This window comes from Hyperolius riggenbachi, chromosome 8, assembly GCF_040937935.1.
Source record: "Hyperolius riggenbachi isolate aHypRig1 chromosome 8, aHypRig1.pri, whole genome shotgun sequence".
NCBI lineage: Eukaryota > Metazoa > Chordata > Amphibia > Anura > Hyperoliidae > Hyperolius > Hyperolius riggenbachi.
Window position 1 is genome coordinate 65,339,541 of NC_090653.1, and position 21,950 is coordinate 65,361,490.

A 21,950-nucleotide genomic window follows, 5' to 3' on the forward strand; every position below is an offset into this window, starting at 1 on the left:
AGACAGAATGGAGAAATGGCGCACTCTGTGATACTAGTAAGTGAGGGCAAAAGGTCCTATAGGAAAGGCCTTAACTAGTTGTCGAGGCTGAAGAAACCTATATAGGTTTGCCAGCTGTCACGCTTATGTTCGGGGACTGGCTTGGGTGGTGATCCGGTCAGGATTCCACAATGATTGTTTGGAACACGCTGCAGTGGGCGTAGAGGATGCTTTGGGGGGGGGGGGGGGGGGCAAGTGGGGCAATCACCCAAGGCCCTGCGTCTGAAGAGGCCCTGCAGTGAGTACATCATGCCACTCACCTAAAAGCCCTGAGGCTCTTCCTCAATCCACCCCCATGTCAGTGACGCTCAGCCGATCACGCTGACCTGACGGCATGCGTCCTTAATCGTGCGCCCGCCATGCCGGGAGCACTCTGCACATGCCGACACGTGCATAGCGCTCCTGGGAGAACAGGCTTGTGATTACAGACATGCGCTGCCTGGTTAGCGGGAAGAGCCTCACAGGGTTTTTAACCTAATCATTTTAGGATTTAGGTGAGTCAGTTTGGGTAGGGGAGCCAATCTGTATATAAATGTTCATTCCTGCTGCCTGGCATGAAGCATTGTGCCCCCCCATGCAAATGTAGTCATGCAAGTCATGATGCAACGGAGACCCTCAGATTTCTTCTGCCACTGCTGACAGCCAGATCAGTAGTAATACCACCAGGACTGCATTGCATGAAAGTGTGTGTAAAGGTGGACATACACCTAGTGACATGGTGGCCGATTGACCAATATAATCTGGACGGATGAAAATCGGTGCATGCACAATTGACGATGCAACCAATTTTGGGCAGAAATTGGTCGCATTAATTAGTTGGAGGTGGTGCAAGATGTCAACCAACTTGCTTGACCGGGTGCATGGTGGCATTGGCAGGCAATATCGGGACGGGCGACAAAACCACCATTGCTGTTCTCGCACAGAGATATATATATATATATATATATATATATATATATATATATATATATGTATATATATATATATATATATATATGTATGTAATGTATAAATGTGCTGTAATGTGTGAATTTATAGATTACCTGTCCTGTGTCTCGTGCCCGTCTGTCTTCCGACGCTCTTCTATTAGTTGCATACATGCTGCCGGCGTTGCGCGTGTGTGACGTCAGTGCCAGCAGCGTGTATGCAGCTAATAGAACAGCGGCGGAAGACAGACGGGCACCGTGACAAAGGTCAGGTAATGTATAAAGAACAGCTAGCAAAGCAGGGCAGTGTTACCCGAAAACAGGGCTGTTTCTTGGGCAGTATGAGCAGGGCAACCTGGGCGCAGACCAGCAAGTAGAAGAAGGGGGGCGCAGGCAGAAGGACATAACCGCTAGGGAGCTGGTGACGCATGGTGCAGCCAAATGGAAGAAGAAGTTTACCAGCTCGATCACCTTCCTTGACTCCTCCTGGGCTTCCTGCGTCAGACGTCAAGTTCTTATCACGTCACCACCACATGATGACACCTGATGTCCTGTAGCAGTACTGCAGGCTGTCAGTGTGAGCGGCGCCCATGGAGGAGTTGGCTTTCCAGGCTCTCTTTGCATGTGTGTTTTCCTGATCCCTCCCTCCTGAATGAGCAGCTGGTCACTAGTAAGTAGGCAGATCTACTTGTGACCTGTGGCTGTGTGACTGTCCCTAAAGAGTAAGGGTTCTCAAGTCCACGGAGGTGGGGGCGCAATTTTAACACTCTCGCCCTGGGTTCAATTTAGCCTAGAAACTGCCCTGCCTGAAATTATACACAGCGGCTGTGTTTAAAATTTTGTGTTGCGTTTCACAAGGGGGAGCCCCTGCTTTATCAAGCAGCCGGGTATTCAGGTTCGTATCGACCTAGTATAGAAAAATGTATACACGCCCACCGCAGCATGTTCCAAACAAGCACTGTGGAATCTTGACTGGATTCACCATCCAAGACCGGTGCAAGTCCCCAGCATAACAGGGACACAAGCATGACAACTGTCAACTTCTCCAGCCTCGACAAAAAGGTAAGGCCTTTCCTGTAGGGACTTGTGCCCTCACTTACTCATAGCTCCCAACTGTCCCTTTTTCAGAGGGACAGCCTCTCGTTGGGAACTAAATCCTTCTGCCCCTCTTTCGTCCTTATTTGTCCCTCTTTCAGGACTCATACACAAATCTATCTAACTATAAGCATTTTTTCTACTGGAAATGTGTTTAATATACTCTATATGTTATTTCTATTACCGGTATTTAAATTGGTATATTTCTTGTTTTTAAATGTTAAAATGAAGAACTAATGATGACAGAGAGGACCAGTGGGGTCTGATGTTTGAAACTTAGTTCTTTGCTTCTGAATTTTTTTCGGTATCAGTGACTAAGGGTGTAATGAGGACGTAACTAGGGGTGTCTCTTAAAGTGTCCCTCTTTCTTATATCAACAAGCTGGGATGTATGACTTCCTGGTATCACAGTGTGCGCTTTTTCTCCCTTCTGTCTCCATATCCAGCACTGTACTATACAAGTAGCAGCACCTGTGATACAAGGGGACCTACAGGTCGCTCTCTGATAGTCAATCCAACTACCAGAATCCACAGATCAGCATTAGTGTAAAGCTACGTACAGACATGCGATAACGATCGTTCGTAAGCAACGACGAACGATCAATTAAGGAGAGAAATGAAAAGGTCGTTAGTAAAGAGGTGTTGAAAGTGGCAAACGATCAGATCGTTTCCGAACGAACGATGCGGAAGTGACGAACGTATGATGCAGCGCATCTATTATGCTAAACGTTATTCAGATCAATGAACCCGGAACGAACGTCATTGTTAATGGCCAGTAGGAAAGAGGAAGTTGCGTACAGATCTATATATATATATATATATATATATATATATATATATATATATATACACAGAGAGAGAGAGATATAGATAGATATATCTCTATCTATGTCAACATATATCTATATATCTATATACATCTATCTACATCTATATATACATATATATATATCTATATACATATATCTATATACATCTCTCTGTCTCTCTCTCTCTGTCTGCGCATGTACGGTACTTAACGAACGATCGTTTTTGTAACGATCAGCATACACACGTACTTTTGCTAACGATCGTCGTTACAAAAAATCCGCCAGGACGGATTTCCAGTTTGCAACGACTTCAGTCGCTGATCGTTACCCTTAACGATCGTTAGCGGTTATTTTGTAACGATCGTCGTTATAAACGATCGTTAGTCGTTCGTTACCAACGACTTTAGTCGCATGTCTGTATGCCCCTTAAGACTCTCTTACCACAGTGGTTCAAGAGGTCATTGTGAAAATCAGAGAGCTCGTCCTGGATTTCCTCTGGTATAGGACATTCCTCTTCAGGTATATTCTTGAAGTTCACCAACATGTTAATCTGAAAGAAACAAACCAAAGGAGATGTGGAAGGCTGTGGTGGGCAAACAGTTCTGAGGCAAGAGTCAAGAATAACTTTATATTATGACAGTACATTGCTGAATTTAACCTCAGCACCACAATTGGAAGCAGACAATTTGGGCGACAGACGTTAGTGGACAAAATGGGCGCTGCCATTGATACCCAAATAAAGTAGGGCAAGTGGGTGCTGAAATTGAAATTTGGGTGGCAGATAACTTATATCGTTCTTTGTAGAAACAATAAAAATATTGCTTTTGCAATATCCGACGCGCTTCATTTTAACTGTATAAACTTACATGAACTGTTTATTCTGGAATATACAACAATTTTATAATATGCTTGAAATCTCATGTATTGATTTAGCCATACCTCAAAAATTACCCCTCCATGCCGGTATTTCAATGGGCGCCAATGGAGGAGCCCCCAAAAATTGTGTTGTTTACGGTGATTGGTGGCGGGAAGGGGGGAGGGGGCGTTAAAGTTAGGCATGGGGAAGGGGGGTTTAAAGCTAGATGTGTGGGGTAGTTAACTCCTTAATGACCACGTTACGCCGTGGCTTCCCCAGGACCGTGTAACGCCAATCGGCGTTAAGTCCTGTGCGGAGAGATTGCAGGGGATCACGCGCACATCCCTGCTTGAATGACGGCGCTCTGCTCTGTCATCAGTCTCCCAACGGCGATTGCTGCTAGGAGACTGTAGGCTGGCGAAACCGCCATCTATTTAAATTGTATAGCGATGCGTTCTACGGCAGCACTGTACTGGGGACAGCCGTGTCACTCGACTGTCCCCTGAGGAAGCACAAGCGCGATCGACTTTCATAAGCTGATGCCTATGACAGCTGATCGCTGTCATTGGCTGGCAGGGGAGGAAAAAATATTAAACAATAGGGAAATTTATTAGGAAAAAAAAACAAATAAAAAAATAAACAAACATCGCAGAGGCGATCAGAGCCCACCAACAAAAAGCTCTGTTGGTGGGTAAAAAAAAAAGGGGGGGGGACATTTGTGTGCTGCGTTGTATGGCTCTGCTGCGAGCTTTTAAATCTGCAGAGCCCTTGATTGTAAAAAAAATAAGGCTGGTCACTAGGGGGTGTAAGCCTATGGTCTTGAAGTGGTTAAAGTTGGGCATTGGTAGTGGAAGAGTTCAGTGTTATATATAGCTGTAGTAAAATATCTGTATTTTTACCAATATTTTACTGTGCAATGAAATAGTAGAATATGTGTACGTTTACCGATATTCTACTATCAGGTTTTAAGGCGCCAACATTTCCTCGGGGCCCTTTTTGCGTGTACGCCTATAATTCTCACGGGTCATGGAGTTAAGCTGGCTGAGACACAAAGCGGAGACATGCTCAGGTACAGAGCATGTGCATTGAAGGTTACTTATATTGGTTGTGGAGGCTGCCAGAAGATATTTGCACAGGTGGAGAGCAGTTAGGAAAGCTAGGAAACATGCTTTGTAGGGATGTTTAGGGGCAGAGCTTCCATGGGGCAAACTGACAGTCCGGTTTGCTAGACAGTCCCAGATTTACATCACAGGAGCCTATAGACACAGATGTCCTGGAACCCTAGACTTATCCCTCCATAAACCTACAAAACCCACGCCGAGCTGTACTGCAAACGTGCTGGCGGCCTCGGCTGTCACTTCTCCCTTATTTCCCTTGCCCATCATAGGTAGCTAAAGCTGTCCCTTAGCATTAGGTAGCTATAGGTACCCTCAGTGTAAAGTAGCTAGCAGTGTCCTCAACTGAAAAGAGATCTCATCTGTGGAATGCAAAGAGCTGGGTGAGTAAGGTGAATGAGGGAAGAGACTGAGAGTAGCCTGAGATGGAGCAGAGAGCTTCTCTGTATTGCAGCATCACGCAGACAATACTTTCCTGTAATATGACTCCTGTCCCTGCCAATCGCTCACACAAGTCCTGCCAGCAGCCCTTCTGGAGTCTAGGACCTGTCTGCAAGCTGCCCTCCTGGAGTCTAGGGACTGTCTGCAAGCTGCCCTTTTGGTGTCTAAGGACTAAGTCTAAAGACTGTCCGCAAGCAGCCCTCCTGGAGTCTAGGGCCTGTCAGCAAGCTGCCCTCCTGGAGTCTAGGGACTGTCAGCAAGCTGCCCTCCTGGAGTCTAGGGACTGTCTGCAAGCTACCCTTCTGGAGTCTAGGGACTGTCGAAATTTCAAATTAGACAATACCTTATGTAGCTGTGCACATGCAGTCATTTTACCAATGGTGAGAGACCATTTTTTTCCACGGACCCTGCAGGCAAGCCTCTGCTCTACATCATGCTGTGTATATTTACCAGCTTACCCGCCCTCTCATTGCTCTGTAATTGGGCGTTTATTTCCCTCAGCCAGCCTAGTGCTTCACATTGCCTTATACATAAACATGAATGCACCAGGCACTGTACCAGCCCTAAATCATTAAATGAGAGGCAGCCCGGGGGGGAAATCTTCCCCCTGTACAGTCCTCCCATGATGTCAATTGAACTATAGGGCATAGGGCAACAGGTTCAGAAGGGAACTCAGTTTTTTCATATTTATGTTTCCCTTGTCTTCAAGATGTGTATTCACAATTGTTGCCACCTATGGCCATTGCGTTCCACGTAATGTTCAATTGCATTCCATGTCACTCCAATACTTCCTCCTTCCGGGTTTTAAAGAGAACCTGAGGTGGATCTTTGGGGGGGGCAACTGGGACACAGAGCCATGTTCTCTGCCTAATGACATGGCTCTGTGGCCCCCAAACGCTGCACTCTGCCTCGCCACGCTTTAGCCCCCCGAGTTTAGCAACAAGATTTGTCGCTTACTTGGAGGTAAACACAGGGGAGAGAAAGTCCCTGTTTAAAACGCCCGCCAGGGGCGCTCCTGCAGGGTCTCCTGAGCTGCCATTGGGCAGCTCTCTCTCTCTGGCCATGCCTTCTGCCGCTTCCTCGCCTACCTGGTCCGGTAGCCGCAAAAAAACACCGCTCCCGTGGGCCAAAACGTCCACTTTCACTTCCGTGATCTCTGGGTCACGACACTGCACTTTGAGACTGTGTCTCTCTCATACCGTGCAGGGAGGCAGGGGAGCGGCAGGAGGCGCTGCCAGGGAGAGAGAGCTACCCAATGTCAACTCAGGAAACCCTGCAGGAACGCCCCTGGCGGGCGTCTTAAACACGGAATTCCTCTCCCTTGTTTACCTCCGAGTTAGCATCAAATCTTGTTGCTAAAATCAGGAGAGCGGCGGTTGGGGGACACAGAGCCATGTCATTAGGCAGAGAACACCTCAGGCTCTCTTTAAGCAGCAAGTATTGGAGAGACGCAGGGGATGTGGATCGCATCAGCTATAAGCAGCAATAACGGTGAGTTAATCCCCCCAATTTCATTGCTGACATGATTAAAGGCTCCATTTTCTTCTGGATTGCAAAATCCACACCTCGGAGCTCTGCAGTGCTCATGCCTACACATACGTATTATGATAACTCCATATATTATGCTCAGTGCATTCAATTTATGACTATCCCTTCTTTGGAGGGCTCTGACCTGTTCAACTAATAGTACACATAGTTTGTGTCTTTAAAACATAAGCTCATATATTATATCTTATTTATCTTAAGACTCAGATGCAAAACTTGTTTGATGTTACTTTGGTCTTGTGATCCTACAGATTTCAGTAATGATTTAGTGAAATTGTTCGCTCAGAGGGGTTAGTACAAATGGTTAATATAACATGCAAATTGTCTTGCTATTCTATTTTCTCTAAACAGAAAAACAGTTCAAAATAAAGACCCCCCCCCCCAAAAAAAAAAAAAGTTGACTATATCGTTCATACAGTAGGATGATCACAATATATTAAATTATAAAAAATAAATAATGCATGCAAGAAAGAAAGACCTGTTCTTGTGGAGGTGAACGGAACTCTCGGGTGCGCCGTGCGGTCTCTGCTGCAGACATAGTGAAGGCTTGCATAAGTTCTCTGTAACGCTTCCTCTGATTGGTCTGCAGACTATCCATATGGCGTTCCGAGAAGGCAATAATAGCTTCAACACGGTGCTGCAACTCTCGGTCACAGAAATATTGCAGCAGGTTACACATCTGCGGATGAGGACAGTGTTGACTGAAGTGGAATTACCAAACTTGCTCACATTTCAACACAATTTCAGAAAACTATGTGCTATTCCCAATATAATCCATTTTCTAGCAGGCCCTGCCCATTCTGTGACATCTGTATGCCTCATTAAATACTGTACAAAGGCATACTTAAATATCTGTTGAATTTCTCCTGGTTACATCTGGTTTTCAGACCATGCTTTTCTCTTTGGCCATCCGCAATCTGGCAGGCAAGCTGGCAAGCTGTTCCATTGCCTAAATTCACTCAAGGCACAAGGTTGAACCACAGTGTAACTAGAAATCCTCTATAGTGATGGTCATGCATAGGAGAACTCATAGAGAAGAATGCTATCAGTTTGGTCAGGTGATGGATATGCAAGTCTCTGATTTGCTAAACATGATCATCGGCTAGAGCAGGATGTAATTTATTTTACTACTTAATGTGAATGTACAACAGATTTAGACTGTCAGTAGTGATGGTCATGTCTAAGAGAACTCATGGAAAAGCATGTGATCAGTTTGGTCAGGTGATGGATATGCAAATCTCTGATTTGCTAGACATGATCATGTGGTAAAGCAGGATGTGATCACAGCAAATCAGAGCTTTTTTTTTTTTAAATCTATCAGTTGAACAAACAAATCAAATGCTTCTCCATGAGTTCTCCTAGACATAAACATCACTATGATGCACAGCTGCTATCAAGAGCCATACAAGAAGTACAATAGAACTAGGGGGCTGTGGCGTTTACGTTGTATGCGAGGTCTGAGACAGGCTTTCATGTTTACAATGCATGGGGCTCAGAAAATCTTAGGGGGCATCTTTGGTTTAATGGCTCGTTGCCATCATTACAATCCTAACATGCATATGGTCTATCTGCCAAAATTGATATAAATAAAAATGACAATATTCAACCAAGGACTTGACGTGTATTTTGTACTAGCTATACAGTATGTGGCCCAGAGGTTAGATTGTTAGGTGCTTCATTTACCACCTAGAAACTGTAAAGACAAGTGACCAGTTCCGTTAGGAACTTGCATCTATAAGCAAAGTATATATACTGAAAATTGCCAGTAACTGATATTTGAAAGAAAGCTTACCTGTAACTTAACAGATTCAGGCAGCTTCATTTGGAGTAAGCCTTCTTCCAGGCTCTCCTCTTCCTCTTTGGCTTCACCCTCTTCAGCTGCTGCTTCTTCTTCTTTGGTCTTCTCTTGTCCTTCTTCTCCCTCTTCAGCACCCTCCTCTTCCCCTTTTTCAGTAGCCTCTTCTTCTGCACCCTCCTCTCCACCTTCTTCAGCCTTCTCTTCTTCTGCTTGTTCTTCTTCAGTGAAAACATTGGGCTCAATCATCTTCAGGATGTGTCGCACATCTTGATCCTCAAAGACACCCATGATAAGGAGTGTGGAGATAAGTTTTAAGACTGGTACAAATTGGAATTCCACACTTCCACCAACAGGATCCCTGGTGTGCTGTCCACCATCCAACACAGCTTCTGTAAGCATGTTGATGGCTTTAGTTTTAAGGATATCCAGTGGAATAAATGGGCTAAGCTGGTAAAGTTCACTGTTGGTGCTTACGAAACAGGTGTGAGAGAAGTGCAGCTCGGGCTTAAGACATGTACTCATGCCAACACCAGGGAGCCCATGCTTTTTGTTCTCATAGGGGAACAACTTGATGCTCTTTGTTTGGTCAGTCATGGGGACAATGAACTCACTGTTCATTGTCAGACGAGCTCTCTTAGCCGATTCTAAGTGAATGCTGATGAGAAGGTCATAAAACCCACTACGAAGAAGACCTGACAAATGGTTACTCTCAATGGTATAGAGCAACTGAGACTCGTCCACATGGCTAGTCAAGGCATGAGCCACACGGTTGTTTCCTAAAGCACAGACAGAACAGTACAGCTTAAGTGTGTGATAGTGGAACTTCAGCATGTTCACACGCTCCGACAACTCCAGGATATCAATACACCTACAAACAAAAGCACAAAATTATGTCAATTTGTTTTTTTTTCTTCTAGAAATTGACAATCTATCCTACACCATTCATTGTTCATAAAAAAATTGTAAAAAAAAAAAAAAATCAGCCACACCCCATCAACCATTATTGATAAAAATGGGAAATTCAATCAGCTTTCTGACATACTATAAAATAAAAAAGTTTACGTTTTCTATACAACTGATCGTTTTTATCAAATTGCCATAAAAGTTGAATATTTTACTGTGTGTGGACAACTGTAACGAGAGGGATATGGAGGCTGCCATATTTATTTCCTTTTATACAATACCAGTTGCCTCCCTGTCCTGCTGATTCTCTGCCTCTAATACTTTTAGCCATAGACCCTGAACAAGCATGCATAATATCAGGTGTTTCTGACATTATTGTCAGATCTGGCAATATTATCTGTAGGTGTGCTCGGATACCCCCAATCACAAATTTGAGTGATCACAAATTCGACTCCGCCCACTTATGAATTGACTCGCGATCACGATTATGAGTAGAAAGGTATATCCGACTCGAGTGCGGTTTTGAGTCGAATAACCGCATGTAATCACGAATCACGAGAGGTATTCGTGATTAAAAATTCCAACCACGCCCCTGATGAGTCACGCGCAGTGATGAAACGCGTCGGGTGGAGCTACCTCGGACTGTCAGGAAGCACGGAGTGCACAGCGCGGGGATTTTAACTACAAGTGGTGGACGAACGGTGGGAGCGGAGCAGACCCAACGAGCCTGACCGGGAGGCACGGGGGTGAGCCCGTTCTTAAACCTCTGAGCGCTGTATCTGACCCTACAGATTGTGAGTGCATTTTTATAATTAAACTTATCTTTTATCAAATGGAACTGTGCTATGTGAGCTTCTCTCATCCAATGAGGTACATATGACAACTTAGACCAGCAGTAATAGGAAGAAGGGGTAATGGAGCTGAGATACTGATCGTGGAGGACAACACATGAGCGATCGTATGACCAGTCTAGCAGTGGTCAATTGGACAGGGTGAGTGCAATCATTTATATGAAGCCTGCTGATGTTTATATGCATGGTAGAGCGCTATCTACTATACTAAAGGTGATTAAAAATTTGCCAACTTTAATGGTTAATAGCAAAGCCCCCTTAAATGCTAGGAACACCAAATTTGCCAGATATGTTATCTAGTTCAGGACCGCGTCACGCTGATGGGCGTGCACACGGCGGTAGCCCCAGGACCGCCTAACGCCGATTGGCATAAAGTCCTGTAGCTGGCTTTTGCAGGAGATCGCACGCTCCACCTTTAGTCTCCCAGCGGCGATCGCCGCTTAGAGACTGTTAGACGGCGAAACCGCCATCTTATTAGGCTGTACAGTGCTGCAATCTAAGACAGCGCTGTACTGGGGACAGCCGTGTGACACGACTGTCCCCCTGGTAGGCTTGGGGGTGATACGCTATCATAGGCTGAAGCCTATGACAGCCGATCTCAGTGATTGGCTGGAGGGGGGAGGGAGGGAGCTAGGGAAAATGAATAAAAAAAAATAGCTAATTTTATTTAAAAAATAAAGAAATAAATATTGATTTAAAAAAAAAAAAAAACATTGGGGGAGCGATCAGACCCCACCAACAGAAAGCTCTGTTGATGGGGAGAAAAGGGGGGGGGGGGGAATCACTTGTGTGCTGAGTTGTGCAGCCCTGCAAAGAGCCCTTAAAGCTGCAGTGCCCATTTTTGTGAAAAATGGCCTGGTCTTTGGGGGGGGGGGGGGGGGGGGTAAAGCCTGTGGTCCTGGAGAGGTTAACAAGAACAGTAGGAACAAGTGAAAAAGAACATTTTTCAAAAAGACCTTATAGCTTTTGAGAAAATCGATTTTAAAATTTCAAAGGAAGAAGTCATACACGTAAATGCAGTAAATACATAAATGAGTAGCTCGTGATCACGAGTCGGGTAACAAGTGCAATCACGAGTGCATTCGTGATTGGCATTTGTGATCGAGAGCCGATTACTAATGCCAATTACGACCCCGTGATCACAAAAATCAGTTTGTGATCACAAGTTACTTGTGATCACCAGTTACTTGTGATCATGACCTTGTGATGAGCACCCCTGATAATCTGCATGCTTGTTTATGCTGTGATTCAGACACTACAGCAGCCATATAGGCCAGCAGGGCTGCCAGGACACTGCATTGTCTCAACAATCTAAATTCCCAGCAGTTTAGGTTACCTGTTCTCTTCTGGGATATGGAGAGCCATCATCATCAGTGGATCTGAGCACTCTACACTCCAGCCATGCCGATCGCTGACCTTTTCAGATTCCACCCCTAAGAAATCATTTGGCATCCGGCTCCACACCACAGGTGTCAGAATCTGCACATCCAAGCGTGGTGGGCACTGTGGCACAGTGTTCTTGTTTTCACTACGGAACATGGCAGCTGAGATGGGCATGATATTCTGCAAGGGGATGAAGGTTTTTATTTGAGTCCAATACACAAATGTAAGGCACAGAATAGGCGTATTAACACATTTTGTCTACCTTAAGCTTTCCCAATTCAAACTGGAATAATGTCTGGCTCAAAGGATTGACGAAGACGGCCGGGAAGAGTTTCGTATTTGGCTCAACCTATGGAGAAGCATTACAAAGACTAAGAAAAAAAGCAGCTCACTCTACAAAGCATGATTAAGTTATTACTACAGATCATTATATGGTCAGAAAACAGAAAGAATCAGATTGTGATCACAACTTTTATCATTCAAGCTTAATACATGTTTCCAAAAAGATGTACTTTGACAATTGATTTAAAGACTGAGAAGGTTGTGAATGTCTGGTGGTATGTGGAGGAGAGGAAGGAAAGCAAAGCAGCATGAGAAAAGTCCTGGAGTTGTGGGTGAGTGGCAATTAGGGAAGGAGAAGAAAGAAGTGCACGAGAAAAGAGAATTTTGTTCTGGGTGTGTATAAGGAAAGCAAAGAATAGATATATGCAGATGTCAGATTATTCAGAACCTTAGGTTTGAACTAGGTTTCTGATGAGTTGATAACAGTGAGGAGCCAGAGCAAAAAGGTATAGACCAATCAAAATAGTGAAAGAAGGGAGTATTACTCAGGCTTCACCATTCATAGCTTGTGAAGCAGAGACATTGGTAGACCAGTAAGGACTGGAGCACTTTGCCTCTAGGGGCCTAACCACATATGTACATAATGTATACACGGAGATACAGTGGCTTGCAAAAGTATTCGGCCCCCTTGAAGTTTTCCACATTTTGTCACATTACTGCCACAAACATGAATCAATTTTATTGGAATTCCACGTGAAAGACCAATACAAAGTGGTGTACACGTGAGAAGTGGAACGAAAATCATACAGAATTCCAAACATTTTTTACAAATAAATAACTGCAAAGTGGGGTGTGCATAATTATTCGGCCCCCTGAGTCAATACTTTGTAGAACCACCTTTTTCTGCAATTACAGCTGCCATTCTTTTAGGGTATGTCTCTACCAGCTTTGCACATCTAGAGACTGAAATCCTTGGCCATTCTTCTTTGCAAACAGCTCCAGCTCAGTCAGATTAGATGGACAGCGTTGGTGAACAGCAGTTTTCAGATCTTGCCACAGATTCTCGATTGGATTTAGATCTGGACTTTGTCTGGGCCACTCTAACACATGGATATGTTTTTTTTACACCATTCCATTGTTGCCCTTTCTTTATGTTTAGGGTTGTTGTCCTGCTGGAAGGTGAACCTCCACCCCAGTCTCAAGTCTTTTGCAGACTCCAAGATGTTTTCTTCCAAGATTGCCCTGTATTTGGCTACATACATCTTCCCATCAACTCTGACCAGCTCCCCTGTCCCTGCTGAAAAGAAGCACCCCCAGAGCATGATGCTGCCACCACCATATGTGACAGTGGGGATGGTGTGTTCAGAGTGATGTGCAGTGTTGGTTTTCCGTCATACATCACGTTTTGCATTTTGGCCAAAAAGTTCCATTTTGGTCTTATCTGACCGGAGCACCTTCTTCCACGTTTGCTGTGTCCCCCACATGGCTTGTGGCAAACTGCAAACGGGATTTCCTATGCTTTTCTGTTCACAATGGCTTTCTTCTTGCCACTCTTCCATAAAGGCCAACTTTGTGCAGTGCACGACTAATAGTTGTCCTATGGACAGATTCCCCCACCTGAGCTGTAGATCTCTGCAGCTCGTCCAGAGTCACCATGGGCCTCTTGACTGCATTTCTGATCAGCACTCTCCTTGTTCGGCCTGTGAGTTTAGGTGGACGGCCTTGCAGACGCGTATCTACAGGCGTGCACATAGGGCAGCTGCTATAGGCGCCCCTTGCCGCTCACCTGGGGGGGGCGCATGTCTGAACAAATAAATCACCCCCCTCCAAGTCCGAGCACCTCCTCATGCTTCTTCCCACAATCCGCAGCCGCCAGCGCTGTACCGCTATGCTGCCCTGCCCGGAGGAGAAACACTTACAGTGTCGCACAACATCCTGTAAGCTTCTTTCGTTGTCCTGGCAACATCGGCAAATTCGAGCACAGTATGCAGAAGTGGCTTCCCTTCCTTCCTCCTCTCTCCAGGAAGCCCCGCAGACAAGCAGTGGAACGTAGGGAAGGACAGAGCAGAACACGTGACGTCACCTCCTTCCCCGCTGGACTGTTCAGTGACTTGCTGAAGTTTGTAAGCTGCTGCAAGAATCAGGGTAACGGGACAATGATTGCCATACCAGCCCAGAGTGTAGCCTGTAATTATCTGCTCAGCAGGCTGTCTGTGAGGCTTCACGAGTGATTGGGCTGATATCCCCCTCTCATCACTGTCCCTTGGAGGGGCCGCAGGTACTTAACACCCACTCACAGTCATTCAAAACTTTTATTGCACACAGAGTTAATTTGTTTCACCACACTGTGTGCTAAGACTGTTTGCATCCACAGCAGTACGTTTAACTCTTTAGTGTCTAATTTCTTTTCCACTGGGGCTACTGGACTGGCCCTTATAAATCCAGGACAGCTTACTATTTCATCTCAGAGCTGAAGCTAAGTTAGAAATCAAACTATAAGGTAGAGATGAACTGTAATAACCCATTATTATAAAATATGTTCTGCAGTGCAACAGCAGCTGCTGGCCACTAGAGATGTCGGCGAACGGTTCGGGAACCATTCGCCGGCGAACCCCTCACCCTGTACTACTTCCCGGTTGCTATGACCTGGAGTAGTACGGCTGCGCTGGGCCGGCGGTGCGCGTCTTTGATTGTGCGCCTGTTGCCGGGCACTTTCTGCGCATGTGCGTGATGTCATGCTCATGCGCAGAGAGTGCCCGGCAATAGGCGCACAATCAAAGACGCGCACTGCCAGCCCAGCGCAGCCGTACTACTCTGGGTCATAGCAACCCGGAAGTAGTAAATGGTTGGCCTACATCCCTACTGGCCACTACTTTCCCTCAGTCCCACATTTTATTTCAGTTACAATTTCCATGCTATAGCAGGCCCAGGCTTTCCCACATTTTAATTCTTACTATTTCCATCCATTCTTCCACAGGCCACTGCTTTCCAATAAGTTCTTCTGGGATTTTCCCAGAAATGAAATTCTTTGGGTAAGCACTGCAGTGGATTGCTGTAGAATGGATGGAAGTTTGTAAGAACTACTGAAATGTGAGTAAGCATGAGCCTGCTGTAGTATGGAAATTATAAATGTGTGTGTCCTAAGGTTCCTTGCAGTTGAAAATAATTGTTCACGTGATGTATTTTACTTACCTGGGGCTTCCGCCAGAATCCACGCCCTGAAGTCTTGTAGTTCTCTCGCTCTCCCAGTCGCCATCCTTAATTTGCTGTGTGGCCCTGTAAACTGTATACCCTACTGCGCATGTGTTGGCTTGGTGGCGAGGCACTTTGATTGCACCCCTGTAAAGCGCTATGTACGGGTGCAGAATGCTCCCAGCAACAGGAGTGCAATCAAGTAGGCATGCCGCCAGGCTAGTGCATGGGTTAGTATTGCATGACCTAGCTAAGTCACACACCTTACTGGGCCACGGCGGACCAAGGATGAAGACCAGTAGGTCAGTGAGGAAACTACGAGATTGCGGAGGCCCCAGGTAAGTGAAAGAGTGTGTTATCTGGTGTTATGGAGGGGCGCAATTTCAGTGCTTGCCATAGGCACTATTTTCCCTAGATACGCCTCTGCGGCCTTGTCTTGGTAGGTTTACAGTTGTGCCTCCTTCCATTTCTGAATGATTGCTTGAACGGTGCTCCATGGGATGTTCAAGGCTTTGGAAATCTTTTTGTAGCCTAAGTCTGCTTTAAATTTCTCAATAACTTTATCCAAATGGAAGATAATGTGTAGCACTTCCTCTTAGCTGTCAATAGTTTGACGTGCAAGGCCAAGATCCAGCAGCACTCCAGATCACACTGCATGAAGTAGAAAGGCAGCCGGCACCATCCAGTTCAGTAATGCTCTTTTATGGAAGTAAAAACATCTCAGCAGATAACAGCGACGTTTCGAGGAAACCACCTCTTTATCAAGCTCATGTTGAAAGTATGTCACATATAAATCATTCGAACACAGGTTTATATACTAAGCATGATTATGCAGCAGCCAATCATACACAATTACCCTTCTGCCCAATCATAATAGTCCGTGAATTGCCGGACCTGATGGGGAACTTAGTGGTTGCTGCCTCATAGGTGCATTCAAATGGAGTCCCCCCCCCCCTCCCCAAACACCCACCTTGGTAACATGCAATCAGAGAACGTCTAGTGGAGCAAGCAGTTCCATATCATTTTGTGCAGGCCAAACACCACGTAAGTCAATTAAGATTTATGGTAATAGAGCGGGTGGCCCCTTTGAGGAGAGGGGGTGATCGAGTTAAGAGTCTACTTTGGAGAGAGGCATTTTGGATTAAAAAGCTGGATACAATGGAGCCTCGGGGACTTAATAGAGAACTTGATTTATTACCTTTTATTTAGTGATTTGTTCCCAGGAGGCTCCATTGTATCCAGCTGAATGCTAGAGCATTATATTATCTATGGGGTCTTGACTGTTCTGATCTATTAATATCAGAGGCAGGTTTTTTTTATGTTTTAAACCCTTCCAATGGGCAGGTGTGTCCCCTACATTCAACAGTCACCAATCATTTTGATAAGCAACAGTTCATTTGGTCTGTTTTGGCGCAAACGCTTGCAAGATAGCTACACCCCATGGAAATTAATGGGGGGGATCAGCAAAGACCCTTGCTACAGTTTTGCAGTCAATTGATGGTACACTTTGCTGTTAACTTTAAAGGATACCACAACTGAAATGTGACATAATGAGATATACATGTGTATGTACAGTGCCTAGCACACAGATAACTATGCTGTGTTCCTTTTTTTCTTTCTCTGCCTGAAAGAGTTAAATATCAGATATGTAAGTGGCTGACTCAGTCCTGACTCAGACAGGAAGTGACTACAGTGTGACCCTCACTGATAAGAAATTCCCCTTTTTTACCTCTTTCTTGCTCTCAGAAGCCATTTTCTGCTAGGAAAGTGTTTTATAGTTGGGATTTCTTATCAGTGAGGGTCACACTGTAGTCACTTCCTGTCTGAGTCAGGACTGAGTCAGCCACTTACATACCTGATATTTAACTCTTTCAGGCAGAGAAAGAAAAAAAGGAACACAGCATAGTTATCTGTGTGCTAGGCACTGTACATACACATGTCTATCTCATTATGTCACATTTCAGTTGTGGTATCCTTTAACAAACCCATGACTGTTGTGTTCGACACACTTTATTTTTAAGTAAACCCTCTTATGAATTGAGAGTATATACAGTGTTTCTACTCATAAAGGGGAACAAGGAGACTGACATATATCTCATATATCTCCAGACGCGTATCTACAGGCGTGCACATAGGGCAGCTGCTATAGGCGCCCCTTGCCGCTCACCTGGGGGGGGCGCATGTCTGAACAAATAAATCACCCCCCTCCAAGTCCGAGCACCTCCTCATGCTTCTTCCCACAATCCGCAGCCGCCAGCGCTGTACCGCTATGCTGCCCTGCCCGGAGGAGAAACACTTACAGTGTCGCACAACATCCTGTAAGCTTCTTTCGTTGTCCTGGCAACATCGGCAAATTCGAGCACAGTATGCAGAAGTGGCTTCCCTTCCTTCCTCCTCTCTCCAGGAAGCCCCGCAGACAAGCAGTGGAACGTAGGGAAGGACAGAGCAGAACACGTGACGTCACCTCCTTCCCCGCTGGACTGTTCAGTGACTTGCTGAAGTTTGTAAGCTGCTGCAAGAATCAGGGTAACGGGACAATGATTGCCATACCAGCCCAGAGTGTAGCCTGTAATTATCTGCTCAGCAGGCTGTCTGTGAGGCTTCACGAGTGATTGGGCTGATATCCCCCTCTCATCACTGTCCCTTGGAGGGGCCGCAGGTACTTAACACCCACTCACAGTCATTCAAAACTTTTATTGCACACAGAGTTAATTTGTTTCACCACACTGTGTGCTAAGACTGTTTGCATCCACAGCAGTACGTTTAACTCTTTAGTGTCTAATTTCTTTTCCACTGGGGCTACTGGACTGGCCCTTATAAATCCAGGACAGCTTACTATTTCATCTCAGAGCTGAAGCTAAGTTAGAAATCAAACTATAAGGTAGAGATGAACTGTAATAACCCATTATTATAAAATATGTTCTGCAGTGCAACAGCAGCTGCTGGCCACTAGAGATGTCGGCGAACGGTTCGGGAACCATTCGCCGGCGAACCCCTCACCCTGTACTACTTCCCGGTTGCTATGACCTGGAGTAGTACGGCTGCGCTGGGCCGGCGGTGCGCGTCTTTGATTGTGCGCCTGTTGCCGGGCACTTTCTGCGCATGTGCGTGATGTCATGCTCATGCGCAGAGAGTGCCCGGCAATAGGCGCACAATCAAAGACGCGCACTGCCAGCCCAGCGCAGCCGTACTACTCTGGGTCATAGCAACCCGGAAGTAGTAAATGGTTGGCCTACATCCCTACTGGCCACTACTTTCCCTCAGTCCCACATTTTATTTCAGTTACAATTTCCATGCTATAGCAGGCCCAGGCTTTCCCACATTTTAATTCTTACTATTTCCATCCATTCTTCCACAGGCCACTGCTTTCCAATAAGTTCTTCTGGGATTTTCCCAGAAATGAAATTCTTTGGGTAAGCACTGCAGTGGATTGCTGTAGAATGGATGGAAGTTTGTAAGAACTACTGAAATGTGAGTAAGCATGAGCCTGCTGTAGTATGGAAATTATAAATGTGTGTGTCCTAAGGTTCCTTGCAGTTGAAAATAATTGTTCACGTGATGTATTTTACTTACCTGGGGCTTCCGCCAGAATCCACGCCCTGAAGTCTTGTAGTTCTCTCGCTCTCCCAGTCGCCATCCTTAATTTGCTGTGTGGCCCTGTAAACTGTATACCCTACTGCGCATGTGTTGGCTTGGTGGCGAGGCACTTTGATTGCACCCCTGTAAAGCGCTATGTACGGGTGCAGAATGCTCCCAGCAACAGGAGTGCAATCAAGTAGGCATGCCGCCAGGCTAGTGCATGGGTTAGTATTGCATGACCTAGCTAAGTCACACACCTTACTGGGCCACGGCGGACCAAGGATGAAGACCAGTAGGTCAGTGAGGAAACTACGAGATTGCGGAGGCCCCAGGTAAGTGAAAGAGTGTGTTATCTGGTGTTATGGAGGGGCGCAATTTCAGTGCTTGCCATAGGCACTATTTTCCCTAGATACGCCTCTGCGGCCTTGTCTTGGTAGGTTTACAGTTGTGCCTCCTTCCATTTCTGAATGATTGCTTGAACGGTGCTCCATGGGATGTTCAAGGCTTTGGAAATCTTTTTGTAGCCTAAGTCTGCTTTAAATTTCTCAATAACTTTATCCAAATGGAAGATAATGTGTAGCACTTCCTCTTAGCTGTCAATAGTTTGACGTGCAAGGCCAAGATCCAGCAGCACTCCAGATCACACTGCATGAAGTAAAAAGGCAGCCGGCACCATCCAGTTCAGTAATGCTCTTTTATGGAAGTAAAAACATCTCAGCAGATAACAGCGACGTTTCGAGGAAACCACCTCTTTATCAAGCTCATGTTGAAAGTATGTCACATATAAATCATTCGAACACAGGTTTATATACTAAGCATGATTATGCAGCAGCCAATCATACACAATTACCCTTCTGCCCAATCATAATAGTCCGTGAGTTGCCGGACCTGATGGGGAACTTAGTGGTTGCTGCCTCATAGGTGCATTCAAATGGAGTCCCCCCCCCCCTCCCCAAACACCCACCTTGGTAACATGCAATCAGAGAACGTCTAGTGGAGCAAGCAGTTCCATATCATTTTGTGCAGGCCAAACACCACGTAAGTCAATTAAGATTTATGGTAATAGAGCGGGTGGCCCCTTTGAGGAGAGGGGGTGATCGAGTTAAGAGTCTACTTTGGAGAGAGGCATTTTGGATTAAAAAGCTGGATACAATGGAGCCTCGGGGACTTAATAGAGAACTTGATTTATTACCTTTTATTTAGTGATTTGTTCCCAGGAGGCTCCATTGTATCCAGCTGAATGCTAGAGCATTATATTATCTATGGGGTCTTGACTGTTCTGATCTATTAATATCAGAGGCAGGTTTTTTTTATGTTTTAAACCCTTCCAATGGGCAGGTGTGTCCCCTACATTCAACAGTCACCAATCATTTTGATAAGCAACAGTTCATTTGGTCTGTTTTGGCGCAAACGCTTGCAAGATAGCTACACCCCATGGAAATTAATGGGGGGGATCAGCAAAGACCCTTGCTACAGTTTTGCAGTCAATTGATGGTACACTTTGCTGTTAACTTTAAAGGATACCACAACTGAAATGTGACATAATGAGATATACATGTGTATGTACAGTGCCTAGCACACAGATAACTATGCTGTGTTCCTTTTTTTCTTTCTCTGCCTGAAAGAGTTAAATATCAGATATGTAAGTGGCTGACTCAGTCCTGACTCAGACAGGAAGTGACTACAGTGTGACCCTCACTGATAAGAAATTCCCCTTTTTTACCTCTTTCTTGCTCTCAGAAGCCATTTTCTGCTAGGAAAGTGTTTTATAGTTGGGATTTCTTATCAGTGAGGGTCACACTGTAGTCACTTCCTGTCTGAGTCAGGACTGAGTCAGCCACTTACATACCTGATATTTAACTCTTTCAGGCAGAGAAAGAAAAAAAGGAACACAGCATAGTTATCTGTGTGCTAGGCACTGTACATACACATGTCTATCTCATTATGTCACATTTCAGTTGTGGTATCCTTTAACAAACCCATGACTGTTGTGTTCGACACACTTTATTTTTAAGTAAACCCTCTTATGAATTGAGAGTATATACAGTGTTTCTACTCATAAAGGGGAACAAGGAGACTGACATATATCTCATATATCTCCAGACGCGTATCTACAGGCGTGCACATAGGGCAGCTGCTATAGGCGCCCCTTGCCGCTCACCTGGGGGGGGCGCATGTCTGAACAAATAAATCACCCCCCTCCAAGTCCGAGCACCTCCTCATGCTTCTTCCCACAATCCGCAGCCGCCAGCGCTGTACCGCTATGCTGCCCTGCCCGGAGGAGAAACACTTACAGTGTCGCACAACATCCTGTAAGCTTCTTTCGTTGTCCTGGCAACATCGGCAAATTCGAGCACAGTATGCAGAAGTGGCTTCCCTTCCTTCCTCCTCTCTCCAGGAAGCCCCGCAGACAAGCAGTGGAACGTAGGGAAGGACAGAGCAGAACACGTGACGTCACCTCCTTCCCCGCTGGACTGTTCAGTGACTTGCTGAAGTTTGTAAGCTGCTGCAAGAATCAGGGTAACGGGACAATGATTGCCATACCAGCCCAGAGTGTAGCCTGTAATTATCTGCTCAGCAGGCTGTCTGTGAGGCTTCACGAGTGATTGGGCTGATATCCCCCTCTCATCACTGTCCCTTGGAGGGGCCGCAGGTACTTAACACCCACTCACAGTCATTCAAAACTTTTATTGCACACAGAGTTAATTTGTTTCACCACACTGTGTGCTAAGACTGTTTGCATCCACAGCAGTACGTTTAACTCTTTAGTGTCTAATTTCTTTTCCACTGGGGCTACTGGACTGGCCCTTATAAATCCAGGACAGCTTACTATTTCATCTCAGAGCTGAAGCTAAGTTAGAAATCAAACTATAAGGTAGAGATGAACTGTAATAACCCATTATTATAAAATATGTTCTGCAGTGCAACAGCAGCTGCTGGCCACTAGAGATGTCGGCGAACGGTTCGGGAACCATTCGCCGGCGAACCCCTCACCCTGTACTACTTCCCGGTTGCTATGACCTGGAGTAGTACGGCTGCGCTGGGCCGGCGGTGCGCGTCTTTGATTGTGCGCCTGTTGCCGGGCACTTTCTGCGCATGTGCGTGATGTCATGCTCATGCGCAGAGAGTGCCCGGCA

The 21,950-nt window shown here is 45.6% G+C and overlaps 1 protein-coding gene across 10 annotated transcripts in view; it reads right to left on the bottom strand.

Moving 5' to 3' along the window:
* Positions 1 to 21,950, bottom strand: part of RYR1 (ryanodine receptor 1) — a 375,187-nt gene that overhangs the window by 179,797 nt on the left and 173,440 nt on the right. For all 10 annotated transcript variants that reach the window (XM_068250552.1, XM_068250553.1, XM_068250548.1 and 7 more), the window contains 5 exons: positions 12,023 to 12,109; positions 11,714 to 11,940; positions 8,618 to 9,491; positions 7,304 to 7,504; positions 3,310 to 3,418 (listed from right to left, as the gene is read on the bottom strand). In XM_068250552.1, the coding sequence (XP_068106653.1) occupies positions 3,310 to 3,418; positions 7,304 to 7,504; positions 8,618 to 9,491; positions 11,714 to 11,940; positions 12,023 to 12,109 (1,498 nt within the window). The remainder of the gene's footprint in view (positions 1 to 3,309; positions 3,419 to 7,303; positions 7,505 to 8,617; positions 9,492 to 11,713; positions 11,941 to 12,022; positions 12,110 to 21,950) is intronic.